This window comes from Bufo gargarizans, chromosome 4 (assembly GCF_014858855.1).
Source record: "Bufo gargarizans isolate SCDJY-AF-19 chromosome 4, ASM1485885v1, whole genome shotgun sequence".
NCBI lineage: Eukaryota > Metazoa > Chordata > Amphibia > Anura > Bufonidae > Bufo > Bufo gargarizans.
This window is the reverse complement of record NC_058083.1, coordinates 234,755,428-234,770,172: the sequence shown is the minus strand read 5'-3', so window position 1 is coordinate 234,770,172 and position 14,745 is coordinate 234,755,428. Positions and strand designations below refer to the sequence as shown.

Here is a 14,745-nt window from a genome sequence, read left to right as displayed (position 1 = left end):
TGTTAGCCATCAAGTTGGCTTTTGAGGAATGGCGCCATTGGCTAGAGGGAGCCAGACACCCTATTACCGTATTTACTGACCATAAAAATCTGGCCTACTTGGAGTCAGCCAAGCGTCTGAACCCGAGACAGGCCAGATGGTCTTTGTTCTTTTCTAGGTTTAATTTTGTTGTCATGTTCCGCCCTGGAGTTAAGAATGTGAAGGCAGATGCCCTGTCACGTTGTTTTCCGGGAGGCGGGAATTTTGAAGACCCGGGTCCCATTTTGGCTGAAGGTGTGTTGGTCTCTGCTCTTTTTTCTGAATTGGAGGCAGAGGTGCAGGCAGCCCAGTCAGAGGCTCCTGATCTTTGTCCTCCTGGGAGGTTGTTTTTGCCTCTCGCTTTAAGACACAAGATTTTTAAGGAACACCACGATACGGTCCTTGCTGGGCACCCGGGGGCAAGAGCCACACTGGATCTCATCGCTCGGAAATTCTGGTGGCCTGCGCTTCGTAAGTCGGTTGAGGGGTTTGTGGCAGCCTGCGAGACTTGCGCTCGTGCCAAAGTCCCTCATTCACGGCCATCAGGTCCTCTCCTTCCCTTACCCATTCCTTCCCGTCCTTGGACACATCTGTACATGGACTTCATAACGGACCTGCCTCGTTCCTCGGGGAAGACTGTGATTCTGGTGGTGGTGGACCGTTTTAGCAAGATGGTGCATTTCATCCCTTTTCCTGGTTTGCCCAATGCTAAGACGCTGGCGCAGGCATATATTGATCACATTGTCAAATTGCACGGTATTCCTTTAGACATAGTCTCTGATAGGGGCACGCAGTTTGTTTCCAGATTCTGGAAGGCTTTCTGTTCTCGCTTGGGGGTTCGGTTGTCATTCTCTTCTGCTTTCCACCCGCAGTCGAATGGCCAGACAGAGCACGTCAATCAGAATCTGGAGACATATCTGCGCTGTTTTGTGGCGGAGAATCAAGAGGATTGGTGTTCTTTTTTGTCCCTTGCTGAGTTTGCTTTAAATAACTGTTGTCAGGAGTCCTCTGATAAGTCACCATTTTTAGGTGCATATGGGTTTTATCCGCAGTTTGGGACTTTCTCGGGAGAGGCGTCTTCTGGTTTACCTGATGAGGACAGATTCTCCTCGTCTTTGTCATCTATTTGGCAAAAGATTCAGGATAATCTAAAGAGCATGAGCGAGAGATATAAGCGTGTGGCAGATAAGAGACGTGTGCTTGGTCCGGACCTGAATGTTGATGATCTGGTGTGGTTGTCTACCAAGAATATCAAATTGAAGGTTCCCTCCTGGAAGTTGGGTCCTAGGTTTATTGGGCCTTACAAAATCCTGTCTGTCATCAATCCTGTTGCCTACCGTCTTGATCTTCCTCAGACTTGGAAGATCCATAATGTTTTTCATCAGTCCTTATTGAAACCTTATGTTCAACCCATTGTACTCTCGCCTTTGCCTCCTCCTCCGATTATGGTTGATGGGAATCTTGAATTTCAGGTCTCTAGGATTGTGGATTCTCGTCTTTTCCGCGGTTCTCTTCAGTACCTTGTTCATTGGGAGGGTTATGGTCCTGAGGAGAGGATGTGGGTCCCAGTGACGGACATTAAGGCCTCTCGTCTCGTCAGGGCTTTCGATAGGTCCCATCCTGAGGAGGTGGGCTCTGAGTGTCCGGAGTCCACTCGTAGAGGGAGGGGTACTGTCACAACCAGACAGCTGAGAAGCTCTGACAGAAGCCTTTCAGAACCTCCTCCTTGAGTTTTCTTTGTTGTAGTGTTCAGTTCCTCATCTCCTTAGCCTCTCTCAGCTGTCATGTAGTTGGACTGATTGCTTCCCTTTAAATTCCTCCCCATAATGCATTACTGGGCGGCTTATACTTCTTCCTGGAGTGTGTGTGCATGCTGATCCGATTTCCCAGTCTGCTACTAAGTTAAGTGCTGTACATTTATCTGTTATTTTCTGTTTGCTGGATCCCAGGTGACCCTGACTCCCTCCGGGTCTGGTGTAGGGAGCCGGTGGTCGTGTCCCCTCACTATTGTAGGGTTTTTAGGTGTTATATAGTCGAGGTACGTGGATATGCAACCATCCACCTCTGGGATTTTTGCATAGGCTGAGCAGCCAGGGAAAGTGCCAGGTTTTGTGCAGGGGTCTCCCTTTTGGTTCCTTAGCTTTGGATCCAGTGAGTCATATATGCATGTTGCATTGTCTTGTTTCCTGTACACCTTCCGTGACAGTATCCTGAGCGTCACATCTTTGTAGTAGCTTCTCTAACTGCTACAGAGGTAGTTTGGAGCCTGCAACTAGCAATTGCAACCCTAGTTTCTACACACCTCCCAACGGTCTGGACTCTGGAGGGACAGTCTTGTGATCCCAGAGCACCTGAGGTATGTCCCGCTCTCAGCTGTCTCTGTATCCATAAGACGCAGAAGCTGTTGCTTGTAATAGTAAAGCAGGGAGCCGTTCACTCCCCAATTTGCCATTCAGCTCAGCTGCCGGCACTCCCCAGCAGCAGGCAGGATACGGCAAACATCCCACTACTGGGCAGTGTAGGAGGAGCATGCAGGCCTGGGAATATGCCTGTTTACACCTCCAAAACAGCACAGCGGAGCGATGTGTGACTGCATGGTGTCTGTGGGGGAGCTCAAGATGAGCTCTGATGATCATCGGAAAAATGCTCAGGTGAGTATTTACGGTTTTGTTTTTTTACTTTATTAAGAAAAAGGGATGGGGGCACATAACTACTGTTAGGGGGGCATATCTTGGCTTAACTACTGTGAAGGGGACACATCTGTGCATACGTACTGTGAAGGAGGCACATGTGGATATAACTACTGTGAGGGGGCACATCTGGGCATGTCTACTGTAAAGGGGGCACATATAGGAATGACTCTTATGAAGGGGGCACATGTGGGTATACCTACTGTGAGGGGGCACATATGAGCACTACTACTGTGAATAGGGCACATGTGGGCATGTCTACTCTGAAGGGGTACAAATGGGCTTAACTAGCATGAAGTGGGAACACTTGGGCATAACTACTGTGAGGGGTCACAATATGGGCATAACTATTGAACCATTGAGATAGGGACACAATAACTACTGTGTGGTGGCACAAAAGGGGTATAATTACTATAAGCGGACACAAAAGGGACTGGGTCAGATTAGGTGTATATAGTTATGTTTTGTGCACAGTTCGAGGTGCCGCACATATTCTCCCTTTTTGTTATTTTGGGAAGTTGGATGGTATGATTTCTGTTTACTCCTTAATAGATTAACAACATAGTAGACAGCAGTGTAATGATCATTTTAGCTTGAGTTTTAAAATGATGACACTACCAGATGGGAATAAGTAGACAACACCTTAACACCCTATGATGTTCTATTACAGCATGGTAAGTGGGTTGTTCCCTCTAATTGATATAATTTAACATCTTGGTGATGGTGTGGGTACTGATCCTGCCCTCCCCTGCCATCACAAGTGCCTACTATTATGTAAGTATAATATAATAAAACATACAGACAGACTTCTGATGCAACAACTGTGATCTGAAATCATTATAATCCTAGTTGCATAACCCTTTAGGTGCTGTGGTCAATGCTGGCCATAACATAAATGGTTAGAATAAAAGGGTTTCCTCTGTCACCCTATTATCTCCTTTCCCCACCCCAATGTGTGTCATTACGGTAGAGGGCCTAATAATGGTCCTCAGGCTTACTACATCTATTAGGCCCTTATATCATGTCCACAACAATATAAAACTTATTTAACAGGTGTAAACTGCTACAAAAAAAAAAAGGTCAAACAGTCATATAAGCCAGAAAATTGTACCAATAAAGAGTACTCCTACAAAAAAATAGCCTTTGACTGTTATCCCCCTCCTGACACTCAGTAAAGCAAATTAGTATGGCATCCTGGTGCTCTACAAGCTACTTCCCTTTTTTGGCTCCTGCTCCAGCCGAAGAACAATTTCCTATGGCTGCTACTTCTTTCAGGTCCTCTCAGGGCCAATATCGAGTCTAAACTGGAACAAACTAGAACTGCAGCCTCTCACTTCTGGTAGGAAGCAGGACTGGACCACTTATGCCCAAAGGGGGGTAGAATGGAATGGTGAGTTTCATTCTATCTAAGTATAGCTCTGCCAAATACGCTGCCAACTGCTGGTGAACCAGGCATATTACATGAACATAACAGTTTCTAGATGATAATATCAATGCACACTTGTGAAGGAACTGGAAATAGCACCGGTGTTAGCAATATGAGACAGTAGCAGAGTGAAATTATAGTAACACCACTCTGGGATGTTACAGGTGTGGGTCCCAGATGTGGGACATGCACCTATCTGACATTGGTGGCATATCCTAGCGATACGTCACCAATGTCTCAGATGAGACAACCTTTTTAAGTTGAAATTCTGCATTCCACATCATTAACTTTACAGTGCACAGAAATAGTAACTTCTAATTTTCTGATATTGCATATCGTATGAAGGTATAGATGGCTGAATGACAATGACATGTAATTATAAAAAGAGGATATAAAATGATTATCTGTAAGAAATATGAGTAAAAAAATAGAATGCTGATGATAGATTTTTCCTTCTCAGGCATTTGTACCCACTGACATTAAAATTGAGTTAATCAACCGCCTCTCAGAAGCAGGTTTACCGGTCATAGAAGTCACCAGTTTTGTGTCTTCCAAATGGGTGCCACAGGTAAGATATTTCTGGATAGAAAATATTTCTCTTACTTGTATTATGATGCAAGGTTTATTAACAAAGGATCTTAAAACAGAATACACGGAATATCTAGAGATGCACGTTAGTGTAAGTGGTTAAATATTGCATTAGCACTTAAGTTTATCTAAACTATCTTATTTTCATTTAATTTTCTGTGGAACTCAATCAAGTAGCCGGAAACCTGGCTCCAAGGAAGTTATCTGTATTTTCAAATGGACATTGCACAATCTAGTTTGGCATGATAAGGCGTGCATGGCCAGAAATGTGATTATAAATGTCATAAAGAAAAAATTATGATTCTAATTATCAGACTTAACATACCTTCTAAACTAAAAAGTACGAGAAAATGAGCAAGAAAGAAACCAGTCATATTCCGACACAGAAATCCCATGTATCTTATGAAAGGTTTTATTAAATGATAACTATTAGTGTTGTTCAAAGCGAAGTGAAATTAATTGACTTAGATCCGAATTTCTGGAAAAAGTCGATTCACCACAAATCCAAATTTCCTTGCGTATCGTGGTAACAAATCATTTTAATCCCTAAAATGGTAGCTACAGCTGACATTTCACTATGAGCTGAGCATAGGGAGCGACGTGGCAAGTGCTCGGGACAGTGTTTTGGAAAGCTTTAAATTGTAGAATATTGGATAAGGAGAGTGCAAGAACAGAGTAGGGAGAACATAGGGAGAGTTTTTACACACTGTAGGGAGAGCATAGGGAGAGCATAGAGAGTCTGCATAGACAGTGCAGGCTCAATATAATCGCCCTGTGCATCTTGTTCAACTGCTGCGTCATTCATTCTTAATCTGTTCTGTTATACATAGACTTACTGTGCATCAGACTCAGTGTCAACAGGCACTCTAATATATAGGCATGTTTATCTAGTTCACCTTCATCGCCATTAGGAATTCTATGGGCTTTTAATATTGATGACCTATCCTCTGGATAGGTCATCAATATCAGATTGATGGGGGTCCCAAGCCTGGCACCCCCACCAACCAGCTGTATGAAGAAACGGTGCATGTAGTGTGCATATGCCGTAATCCGTCTCTTCCTGCCCGATGCTGCTTTTACTATGGTAAAGCAGTCGCGAACAGGAAGAGAGATGGAAGACTGCACATGTACACTGCATGCTGTTTATTTATACAGCTGATCAGCCAGGGTGCTGGGTTTTGAACCCTTATCAATCTGATATTGATTACCTATTCTGGGGATAGGTCATCAATATTAACAGACCAGAGAACCCATTTAATCTGTTATGTTATACAAAGACTTAGTGTGCATCAGACTCAGTGTCAATAGACGTTCTAATTAGAGATGAGTGAATTGAAGTTGACGAAGTGGAATTGAATCTTAAAGGGAACCTGTCATGTGGATATTTAATTATAATCTAACTAATTATATATAATCATTAACTACTAAAAAGTACCTTAGATGTATTCACTTACTGGTGTGACAGATGGTTACCTCATAATATACACACAAAGATGCCACATGCAGCATGCTAATGAGCTTATTTGAGTCCAGCGTGACACCACTGAGTCCAGCGTTTTTAAAATTCAGAGATATAGCCACTCCCCTGCCCACTTGCTGCTGATTCATATGGAAAAAAAAACTGTCAATCAGCAGCAAGTAGGCGGGAAGAGTCAGGAGCTCATAAATAGTCATGACTCCTCATTATCAGCTGGAGCTTTTCAATACAAGATGTTGGCAGATTAAATAATTAAAGAAAGTGACCCAGCATTTTGCTAAGAGAATCAGTCACTTATTGCCCTTAGTTAGGACACCATAAAACTGGTGACAGGTTCCCTTTAATTTCTGAAAAAATTCGATTAACACCAAATCCAAATTTCCTCACACTTTGTGGTAACTAATCAATTTTTTTTTCTAAAATGGCTGCTGCACGTGCTAGGACATGGAGCAAAGAACTCTGGGAACGAGGGGTCACCCACAATGCCATGCATGCAGCCAATCGGCAGCCAGCCCCTATGATGTCACAACCCTATAAATAGCCTCAGCCATTTTGGATTCTGACATTTTCCAGTATGCTAAGTGCAAGGAGAAACGCCATCTGGCACTAGGGACAGTGCTAGGAAAGACTTTATTGTGCTGAAAAAATTTGTTAGAAGTTCAGGGAAAGATTACTCAAGGTGTAGGGAAAGGATAGGGAGGCATCATCTACACTACAAAAGGAGAACAGGGTGCAATAGGAGAGTGTACAGCCTGGATAATAGGAGCGATTCTATTACACCTTGCTGCACTAATTGGGGATGAAAATTGGTGTTATACTGCTGATTTTAGGTTGTTTGCACTATATCATACATCACTAATTCCATCAAACCTTGCTTGTGATTGGGGTCCAAGTTCTGTGTGATACAGCCATTTACAGGGTGTACTAATAAGAAAGATACGTACATCCTATTTGCAGTTCTGTGTTCATTTTACATTGTTTTACTTATTTTTGTAGGGGGTGTATTAATAGGAAAAAAAAAGGGAAAAATATACACTCACCTAAAGAATTATTAGGAAGGCCATACTAATACGGTGTTGGACCCCCTTTTGCCTTCAGAACTGCCTTAATTCTACGTGGCATTGATTCAACAAGGTGCTGATAGCATTCTTTAGAAATGTTGGCCCATATTGATAGGATAGCATCTTGCAGTTGATGGAGATTTGAGGGATGCACATCCAGGGCACGAAGCTCCCGTTCCACCACATCCCAAAGATGCTCTATTGGGTTGAGATCTGGTGACTGTGGGGGCCATTTTAGTACAGTGAACTCATTGTCATGTTCAAGAAACCAATTTGAAATGATTTGAGCTTTGTGACATGGTGCATTATCCTCCTTGAAGTAGCCATCAGAGGATGGGTACATGGTGGTCATGAAGGGATGGACATGATTAGAAACAATGCTCAGGTAGCCCGTGGCATTTAAACGATGGCCAATTGGCACTAAGGGGCCTAAAGAGTGCCCAGAAAACATCCCCCACACCATTACACCACCACCACTAGCCTGCACAGGGGTAAGGCATGATGGATACATGTTCTCATTCTGTTTGCGCCAAATTTGGACTCTACCATTTGAATGTCTCAACAGAAATCGAGACTCATCAGACCAGGCAACATTTTTCCAGTCTTCAACCGTCCAATTTTGGTGAGCTTGTGCAAATTGTAGCCTCTTTTTCCTATTTGTAGTGGAGATGAGTGGTACCCGGTGGGGTCTTTTGCTGTTGTAGCCCACCTTTCTTTCCCATTCTGACATTCAGTTTAGAGTTCAGGAGATTGTCTTGACCAGGACCACAACCTTACATGCATTGAAGCAACTGCCATGTGATTGGTTGACTAGATAATCGCATTAATGCGAAATAGAACAGGTGTTCCTAATAATTCTTTAGGTGAGTGTATATATGTGATCTGCCTGTCATTCTGACACGCAATAACTGTTTCGCTGCCAGATAGGACTAGCTATGCATATAACTGCGCTGCACAGTAGTGTATATCAACATACATTCTCTCAAAGTTTCACCTGCAGCACGGGATAGACCTTATTTAGCATGCTTTGTGATTATTTAATTCGTAACAAAGCACATTTTTGGGAGAAATTCGGCAAAGTGACCGAATGGAATTTTTGAAAACTTCTCTCATCTCTAGTTATCACCAATGCAGCTAAATAGTGTTATCATTCAGCTTGTCCAAGACCCTGAAAGATTTGTAATTTAACAGTGTGGGTATACTTTCACATACTTCCCAGTATTTCAAAGCTACTAAAAGGCAAATCTGCCCAATTATGCCATGAAAGATGGAATTATAAACATATAAACAGTCAGATGTGCTATTCGGCTGTGTAGAAAACTTAGGTGAGTTTCCCTTTAGAGCTCTGATGGAAGCCTCATTTTGCCATGCGGACACTACTTGGTACTATGGCTGAAACTATATGCATACTACAGATGGTACTATGGCTGGCATTGTTTCCAAATCAGTTTCTTACTATTGCCAACTAGAAGATTCCCTTCAACATAATGACTACACACTGTGTAGACAAAAAGTATGTAGACTAAATCCAGCCCCTCTTCTTGATTCACATGCACTAGCACTGGTAGGGGCAAAGTGAGGAGGGAGATGACATGACTGCAGCCTGAGAGAACAATGCACTGCTTTTCTATTTTATTATTCATGGTCTACAATTATGGTCTAGGACAAAATCAGAGCAAGAAAAAAAACACCTGAGGATTAAATAGGTTTTGTCGATTTGTTTATTGTTAGAATTTTGTGTTTAATGTTCCTTTAATTATGGCTTTATCATAGACTAGAGTTTTATCATAGCCTATGCTATCCCCTATATTGCCTGGAGGATGAACCTAATTTATAATGAGGTACATGCCTTATTATAAATCCGGCACATCCTGTGACTGTTCTTTTTCCTAAACTGAAATGTACGCTTGCAAGGAGCTGGTGCAGATTTCAGTCTTCTTTTGCACCAGAAAACTGATGTAAAGAATATAAATGTGCTGGGCTGTCTTCTCTCACCACAGCCCTTTTTAGGAAAGTAGCAAGGGCAATGTAACATCACCACTTGCACCTAAATTTAGATGCAATGGCATTTAAAAAGTTGCTAACATAAGGTTTGCAACTATTCACGACAGAAAACTAGTGTGGAGAAATGATACATTTCCTATATGGGGTTCTGTATAAAAAGAATGCAGTTACAAAGACAAATCATGAGATTAATAAGGTTAAAAGATATTATTTTTAACCTGAAAATTGTGGTATAAATTAAATCAACTCAATATCTACTTTTTAAAATGTTAACAATAAAGCTCTAGTAATGTAGTCTCAAAAAAAATGTCTTTGAGATATTTACTACATTTTACATTTGCTGAATCATCGACTTCAAACTTTAATTTCTTTGACTGTCTGTTATATGTCTTCAAAATCTATTTTTATAGATATTAGGTGCTAAAAATAAATCTACCTGCAAATGAGGCAATATTGTATAGTACATATCTACAAAGGGAAAAACCTTTGACATGGAAACCTGAAGCAGGCAGGGCAAAAGGTTTAGTGGCACAGACAATAAGCTTTTCAATTGATTTTAAATTAGAGTTCTTGCCTTACTGAATACCTAGCTAGAAGGGGACTGAGAAGTTAACCTTGAGGTCAGGGAAGAGATATCATCTAACTCAGATAACAGATTACATTTTCAAAAACAAACATGCCTTCAGGTATGGGAATAGAGTAGCATTGACTTGACCGACTTAAGACTATGAACATACAGTACTTGTTTTTTATTTATCTAGCGGCTTTGACTTTTGTTCAATATCTGGTCAAATACAATGTAGGAAGCAAAAATCAAATCACCTTATAAATCAGACACAAATATACACTGTGCCATGCCAACATTATAACTTCTAGCTCCTTAGAAGATTTTTAAAATGATTCCATGATATCTGGTCAAAGATCACTTTATTTAGGCTTTCATAATAAATGTTAATATAATTTTAGATATGAATAAATATCCACTATACAGTTTTTTAATTGTTTATTAAATGATTTAAAGAAGACAAAAAGATAAGTCCTGTACATATGCTCTATTAGGACATATAGGTGTTACAGAGCAGAGATACCATGCTTGGGACCCACTCCTTTTACAAAGAACAATTTTTCTAGTGGATCTAGTTTATGCATATTTTACAGTCAGGCCACTGGGTTGATTTCACATCATATAAAACTAATTTCCCCCTGTAGCAGCTGTTGCCAGAAAGAGTATAGATGGATGTATAGATAGCGATCTTCAACTCCTTAGTAAGATAGGATCCTTTTTTATGCTTGCAACAATTCTGTAGGGTGGTATGGTCACATCTTTTAGGGAAAATCATTTTTTTGCACTTAGTGGTAGGCATTTTCCCCAGTATAGGATGGTAGAGGAAACTAGTTGAACACTGTTGTAACTTAACTTCTTCCAGACATGCATGCACAGAACAGTGTAAAGTTAGTTCCCACATTCTGCTGTACATGCACAGTGCGCTGATCAGACAGGATGTCTTAGATGGCACAAGCTGGGCACAGCATATTTGGGCAGTAATGTCCTATTTGTAGAAATTTTGCAATCTTCATATTGTAAAGTCACCTTCTCATTATTTTGTGCAAAATACCTGCCATGTCAAAATGTTGACTCTACCCATTCACAAGTAACTTGAGGGGTGTACTTTTCAAAATGGGGTCATTTATTGGGAGTTTTCACTGTATGGGTACCTCAGGGTCTCTGCAAACATGATGTAGCATCCAAAAACCATTTCAGCAGAATCCAAAAGCCAAATGGCACTCCATTCTTTCTGAGCCTTACCATGCACCCATACAGCAGCTTACGGTTTATGGCATTTCTATACTCAGCAGAACTCACCTATGACTTCAAGAAGTGTGGTGTGAGTCTCAGGTGGCACACACTGGGCACTGGGTATTGGGCATTGAAATGCCATATTTGATGAAAAATTTTCAATTTTTATTTTGCACGTTCTGCTGTGAATTCATATCTCAAAAATACCTGTAGCGTCAAAATTATCACTCCACCCCTTAATACCTTGAGGGGAGGAGTTTCCAAAATGAGGTCACTTCTCAGTTGTTTAATTTATTATTTTAATCCTAATCCAGATCCTATAGTTTTCAGCACAAGTGTTGTAAATCATCCCATTGGATCTCAAAATGTGCATGGTGGGGGTCATTTATTAGACAGAAATATGCCTATATTAGGCATATTTCTGGCGCAGATTGCGATGCAAAGGTCCTTCGCGCCGGAATCTCTGACTTTACCGATGACGCCAGGTCTGAAAAAGTGAGCATAATGTGGGCGGAAAGGGGACAGGCTGGCAGGCCCATCTCATTTACCATTTTATACACCTGTTTTAGGTGTAGAAAATTGTCTAAATGTAAGACAGCTTAGAAGATGTATTACATGTGGAAGCAATGGCCTTTACATAACTTTGGCAGATCCACCACCACTGCAGGGCCTTATTAAGACCAGCGTCTAAAATGTCTTATTAAATGTGCCCCGGTGTTCTTATTCTCCTGGACCCTCTCATACGTTTGGGCAAAAAAATAAGACAACATGTACAGTAGGTGTCACTGATAGTTCTGTGAGAAGGTCTATTAGACGTTCTTCTCTACCTCTTGCATAACGTTCTTTGTTTTGATTTCACTTTGTCATCTCCTTTCCTTCTCCCAGCTGTCACCTATTTACACTAAGTGTCTCCCTTTATATTACCTCCCATACGGCCTCACTTTGCGGTTTATACTTCTTCCTGGATGAGTTGTTCACTGCTGGAGGCTGCTACTGCTGATTCCTCAGATAAGTCGTTTTCCTTTATTTGTGTTTCCTTGCTGGCTTGATTCTAGGTGACCCTGACTCCATCCGTATTAAGTGCAGGGAGCCAGTGGTCATGTCCCTTCACTATGACAGGGTTTTCAGGTGTCACACAGTATTAGGTACGTGGGCATGCAATTGTCTAACATAAAGATCTTTGCATGGGCATAGCAGTCAGGGAGAGCTCTAGGGGTTTTATAGGGCTCACCCATATGCTTCTTAGTTTGGGATCAAGCCAGTCGGATGTTTATTTATAAGTTCCAGCTTTCTGCAACACCATCCATGACATTATAAACTGCCGTAACCGTATTAAGCATGGATCTGGTTTCAGCCTTGATTGACCGCATGCAAGGTCTTTCTCTGGAGGTAGCAGATCTCGGTAAAACTGTGTCTCAGTTTCAGGTGATCGGTTCTGCTGGCATTCATGGAGTTTGCTCCAAGCCTAAGATCTCGCTTCTGGATACGTTCTCTGGGGGTAGTGAGAATTTTGTTTGCTTTAGAGAGGCTTGCAAACTCCATTTTTGCCTACTTCCCCATTCCTCTGGTGATGAAGAGCAGAGGGTGGGGATCATCATCTCGCTGCTCAGGGATAACGCTCAGTCCTGGGCCTTTTTCGCTGCTGGTGGGGGCACGGCCCCTCCGATCGGTGGATGAATTTTTTGTAGCCCTGCAGCAGATATATGATGACCCAGATCGTATTGCTCTGGCTGAATCTAAACTGCGTCTTTTATGCCAGGGTAAACAGTATGCTATAGATATATTGTTCTGAATTTCAGAGATAGGCAGCTGATACTGGTTGGAATGATGCTGCAGTCCCAAGTCAATTTTGCCATGGTCTTTCGGAAAGATTGAAAGATGCATTTGCTTTTCACGAGAGACCAGCCTCGTTAGAATCTGCCATGTCTCTAGCTGTTCGTATTGACAGGCGTCTTAGATAGAGAGAGGAGACTACTCCTTCCTGTCATATTCAGTCCAAGGACAGTGGGGCTGTTTCATTCAGTGCGCAGGGGTCTCAGTCGGTCTCAATCCTCTCTGAGGAGGAGGCCATGCAGCTGGGTTTGCTTGCCTCTGATATTAGAGGATTCAGCTCTCAGAGGAGGGTTTGTTTCTGTTGTGGGGGTATAAATCATTTGGCTAATGTTTGCCCCTCTAGGAGATTCATGGAGTTTTCTGAGGGTAAGAAAAAAATGACAAAAAGAAAAAAAAACTCTAAAAACTTTCCATTTTCTACTATTGGCAAGGTTGATGCGAAGATTGAAGGTTTGCCATTTACTTGTAGTTCCCGTTTTCTCCTACCTGCCAGGGTGGCGCTAGACAGCAATAACATTGTTTGTGAGATTTTTGTAGATAGTGGAGCAGCTGTCAATCTCATTGATAATCAATTTGCAATAACTCATGGTTTCCAGGTATGCACTTTGGAAAAGGAAATACCGGTTTTTGCTATCGATTCCGCTCCACTTTCTCAAAGATCGTTAAAGGGCATAGTTCACAATATCTTTTTGATTGTGGGTGACGCTCATGTTGAGGATATGTCATGTTTCGTCTTAAGCGGATTACCTACTCATCTAGTGTTGGGGCTACCCTGGCTCACTAAACATAACCCCACCATTGATTGGCAAGCAAGGCAAATAAATGGTTGGAGTGAGTTTTGCAGAGAGAATTGCTTCACGGCGTCTCTTTCAGAGGTTTCTAACAAGACTGTGCCATCTTTTCTCTCTGAATTTTAGGATGTGTTTTCCAAGAGTGGTGTCCAGGAGTTGCCCCCTCACCGGGAGTACGACTGCCCTATTAATCTCATCCCAGGCGCCAAACTGCCAAAATCGCGTTTATACAATCTCTCCCAACCTGAAAGAGTCACTATGCGTACTTATATCTCTGAGAGCCTGAGAAAGGGACACATCCGACCCTCAAAGTCACCTGTTGAGCTGGGTTTTTTTTTTGTTAAGAAAAAAGATAGTTCTTTAAGACTTTGTCTGGATTTCAGGGAGCTGAACCGTATTACGATTCGTGACCCATATCCGCTTCCTCTGATCCCGGACATGTTTAACCAGATTTTTGGGGCTAAGGTTTTTTCTAAGTTGGATTTAAGAGGGGCATACAACCTAGTCAGGGTCAGGGAAGGAGACGAATGGAAGACGGTATTAAATACCCCTGAGGGTCATTTCGAGAATTTGGTTTTGCTCTTTGGTTTGATGAATGCTCTGGCCGTCTTCCAACATTTTGTGAACAGCATTTTTTATCATTTAATGGGGAAATTTGTACTGGTGTATCTAGATGACATTTTGATATTTTCTCCTGATTTTAAGACTCATCGGGACCACCTACGTCAGGTCTTGCTGCTTCTGCGGGAGAATAAATGTTTGCGGTTCCGGAGATTCAATTTCTTGGTTTTCTTCTCTCCGCTTCTGGTTTTAGCATGGACCCTGAGAAGGTCAGCGCTGTGCTTGATTGGGAGCTTCCTGAGAATCAGAAGGTGCTGATGTGGTTTTTGGGTTTTGCCAATTATTACAGAAAGTTAATTTTGAATTATTCCTCTGTTGTTAAGCCACTCACTGATATCACTAAAAAGGGGGTAGATTTTTGTTTGTGGTCGGTAGATGCGCTTAAAGCCTTTTCTAGTATCAAAGAGAGTTTTGCTTCCGCTCCCATTTTGGTACAAC

At 41.9% G+C, this 14,745-nt stretch overlaps 1 protein-coding gene across 2 annotated transcripts in view; it reads left to right on the top strand.

Moving 5' to 3' along the window:
* Positions 1-14,745, top strand: part of HMGCLL1 (3-hydroxymethyl-3-methylglutaryl-CoA lyase like 1) — a 229,495-nt gene that overhangs the window by 26,441 nt on the left and 188,309 nt on the right. Inside the window, exons 4-5 of one of the 2 annotated variants that reach the window (XM_044291494.1) lie at positions 4,595-4,702; positions 7,826-7,882. In XM_044291494.1, the coding sequence (XP_044147429.1) occupies positions 4,595-4,702; positions 7,826-7,882 (165 nt within the window). The remainder of the gene's footprint in view (positions 1-4,594; positions 4,703-7,825; positions 7,883-14,745) is intronic. The other variant, XM_044291495.1, reaches the window with a different exon arrangement.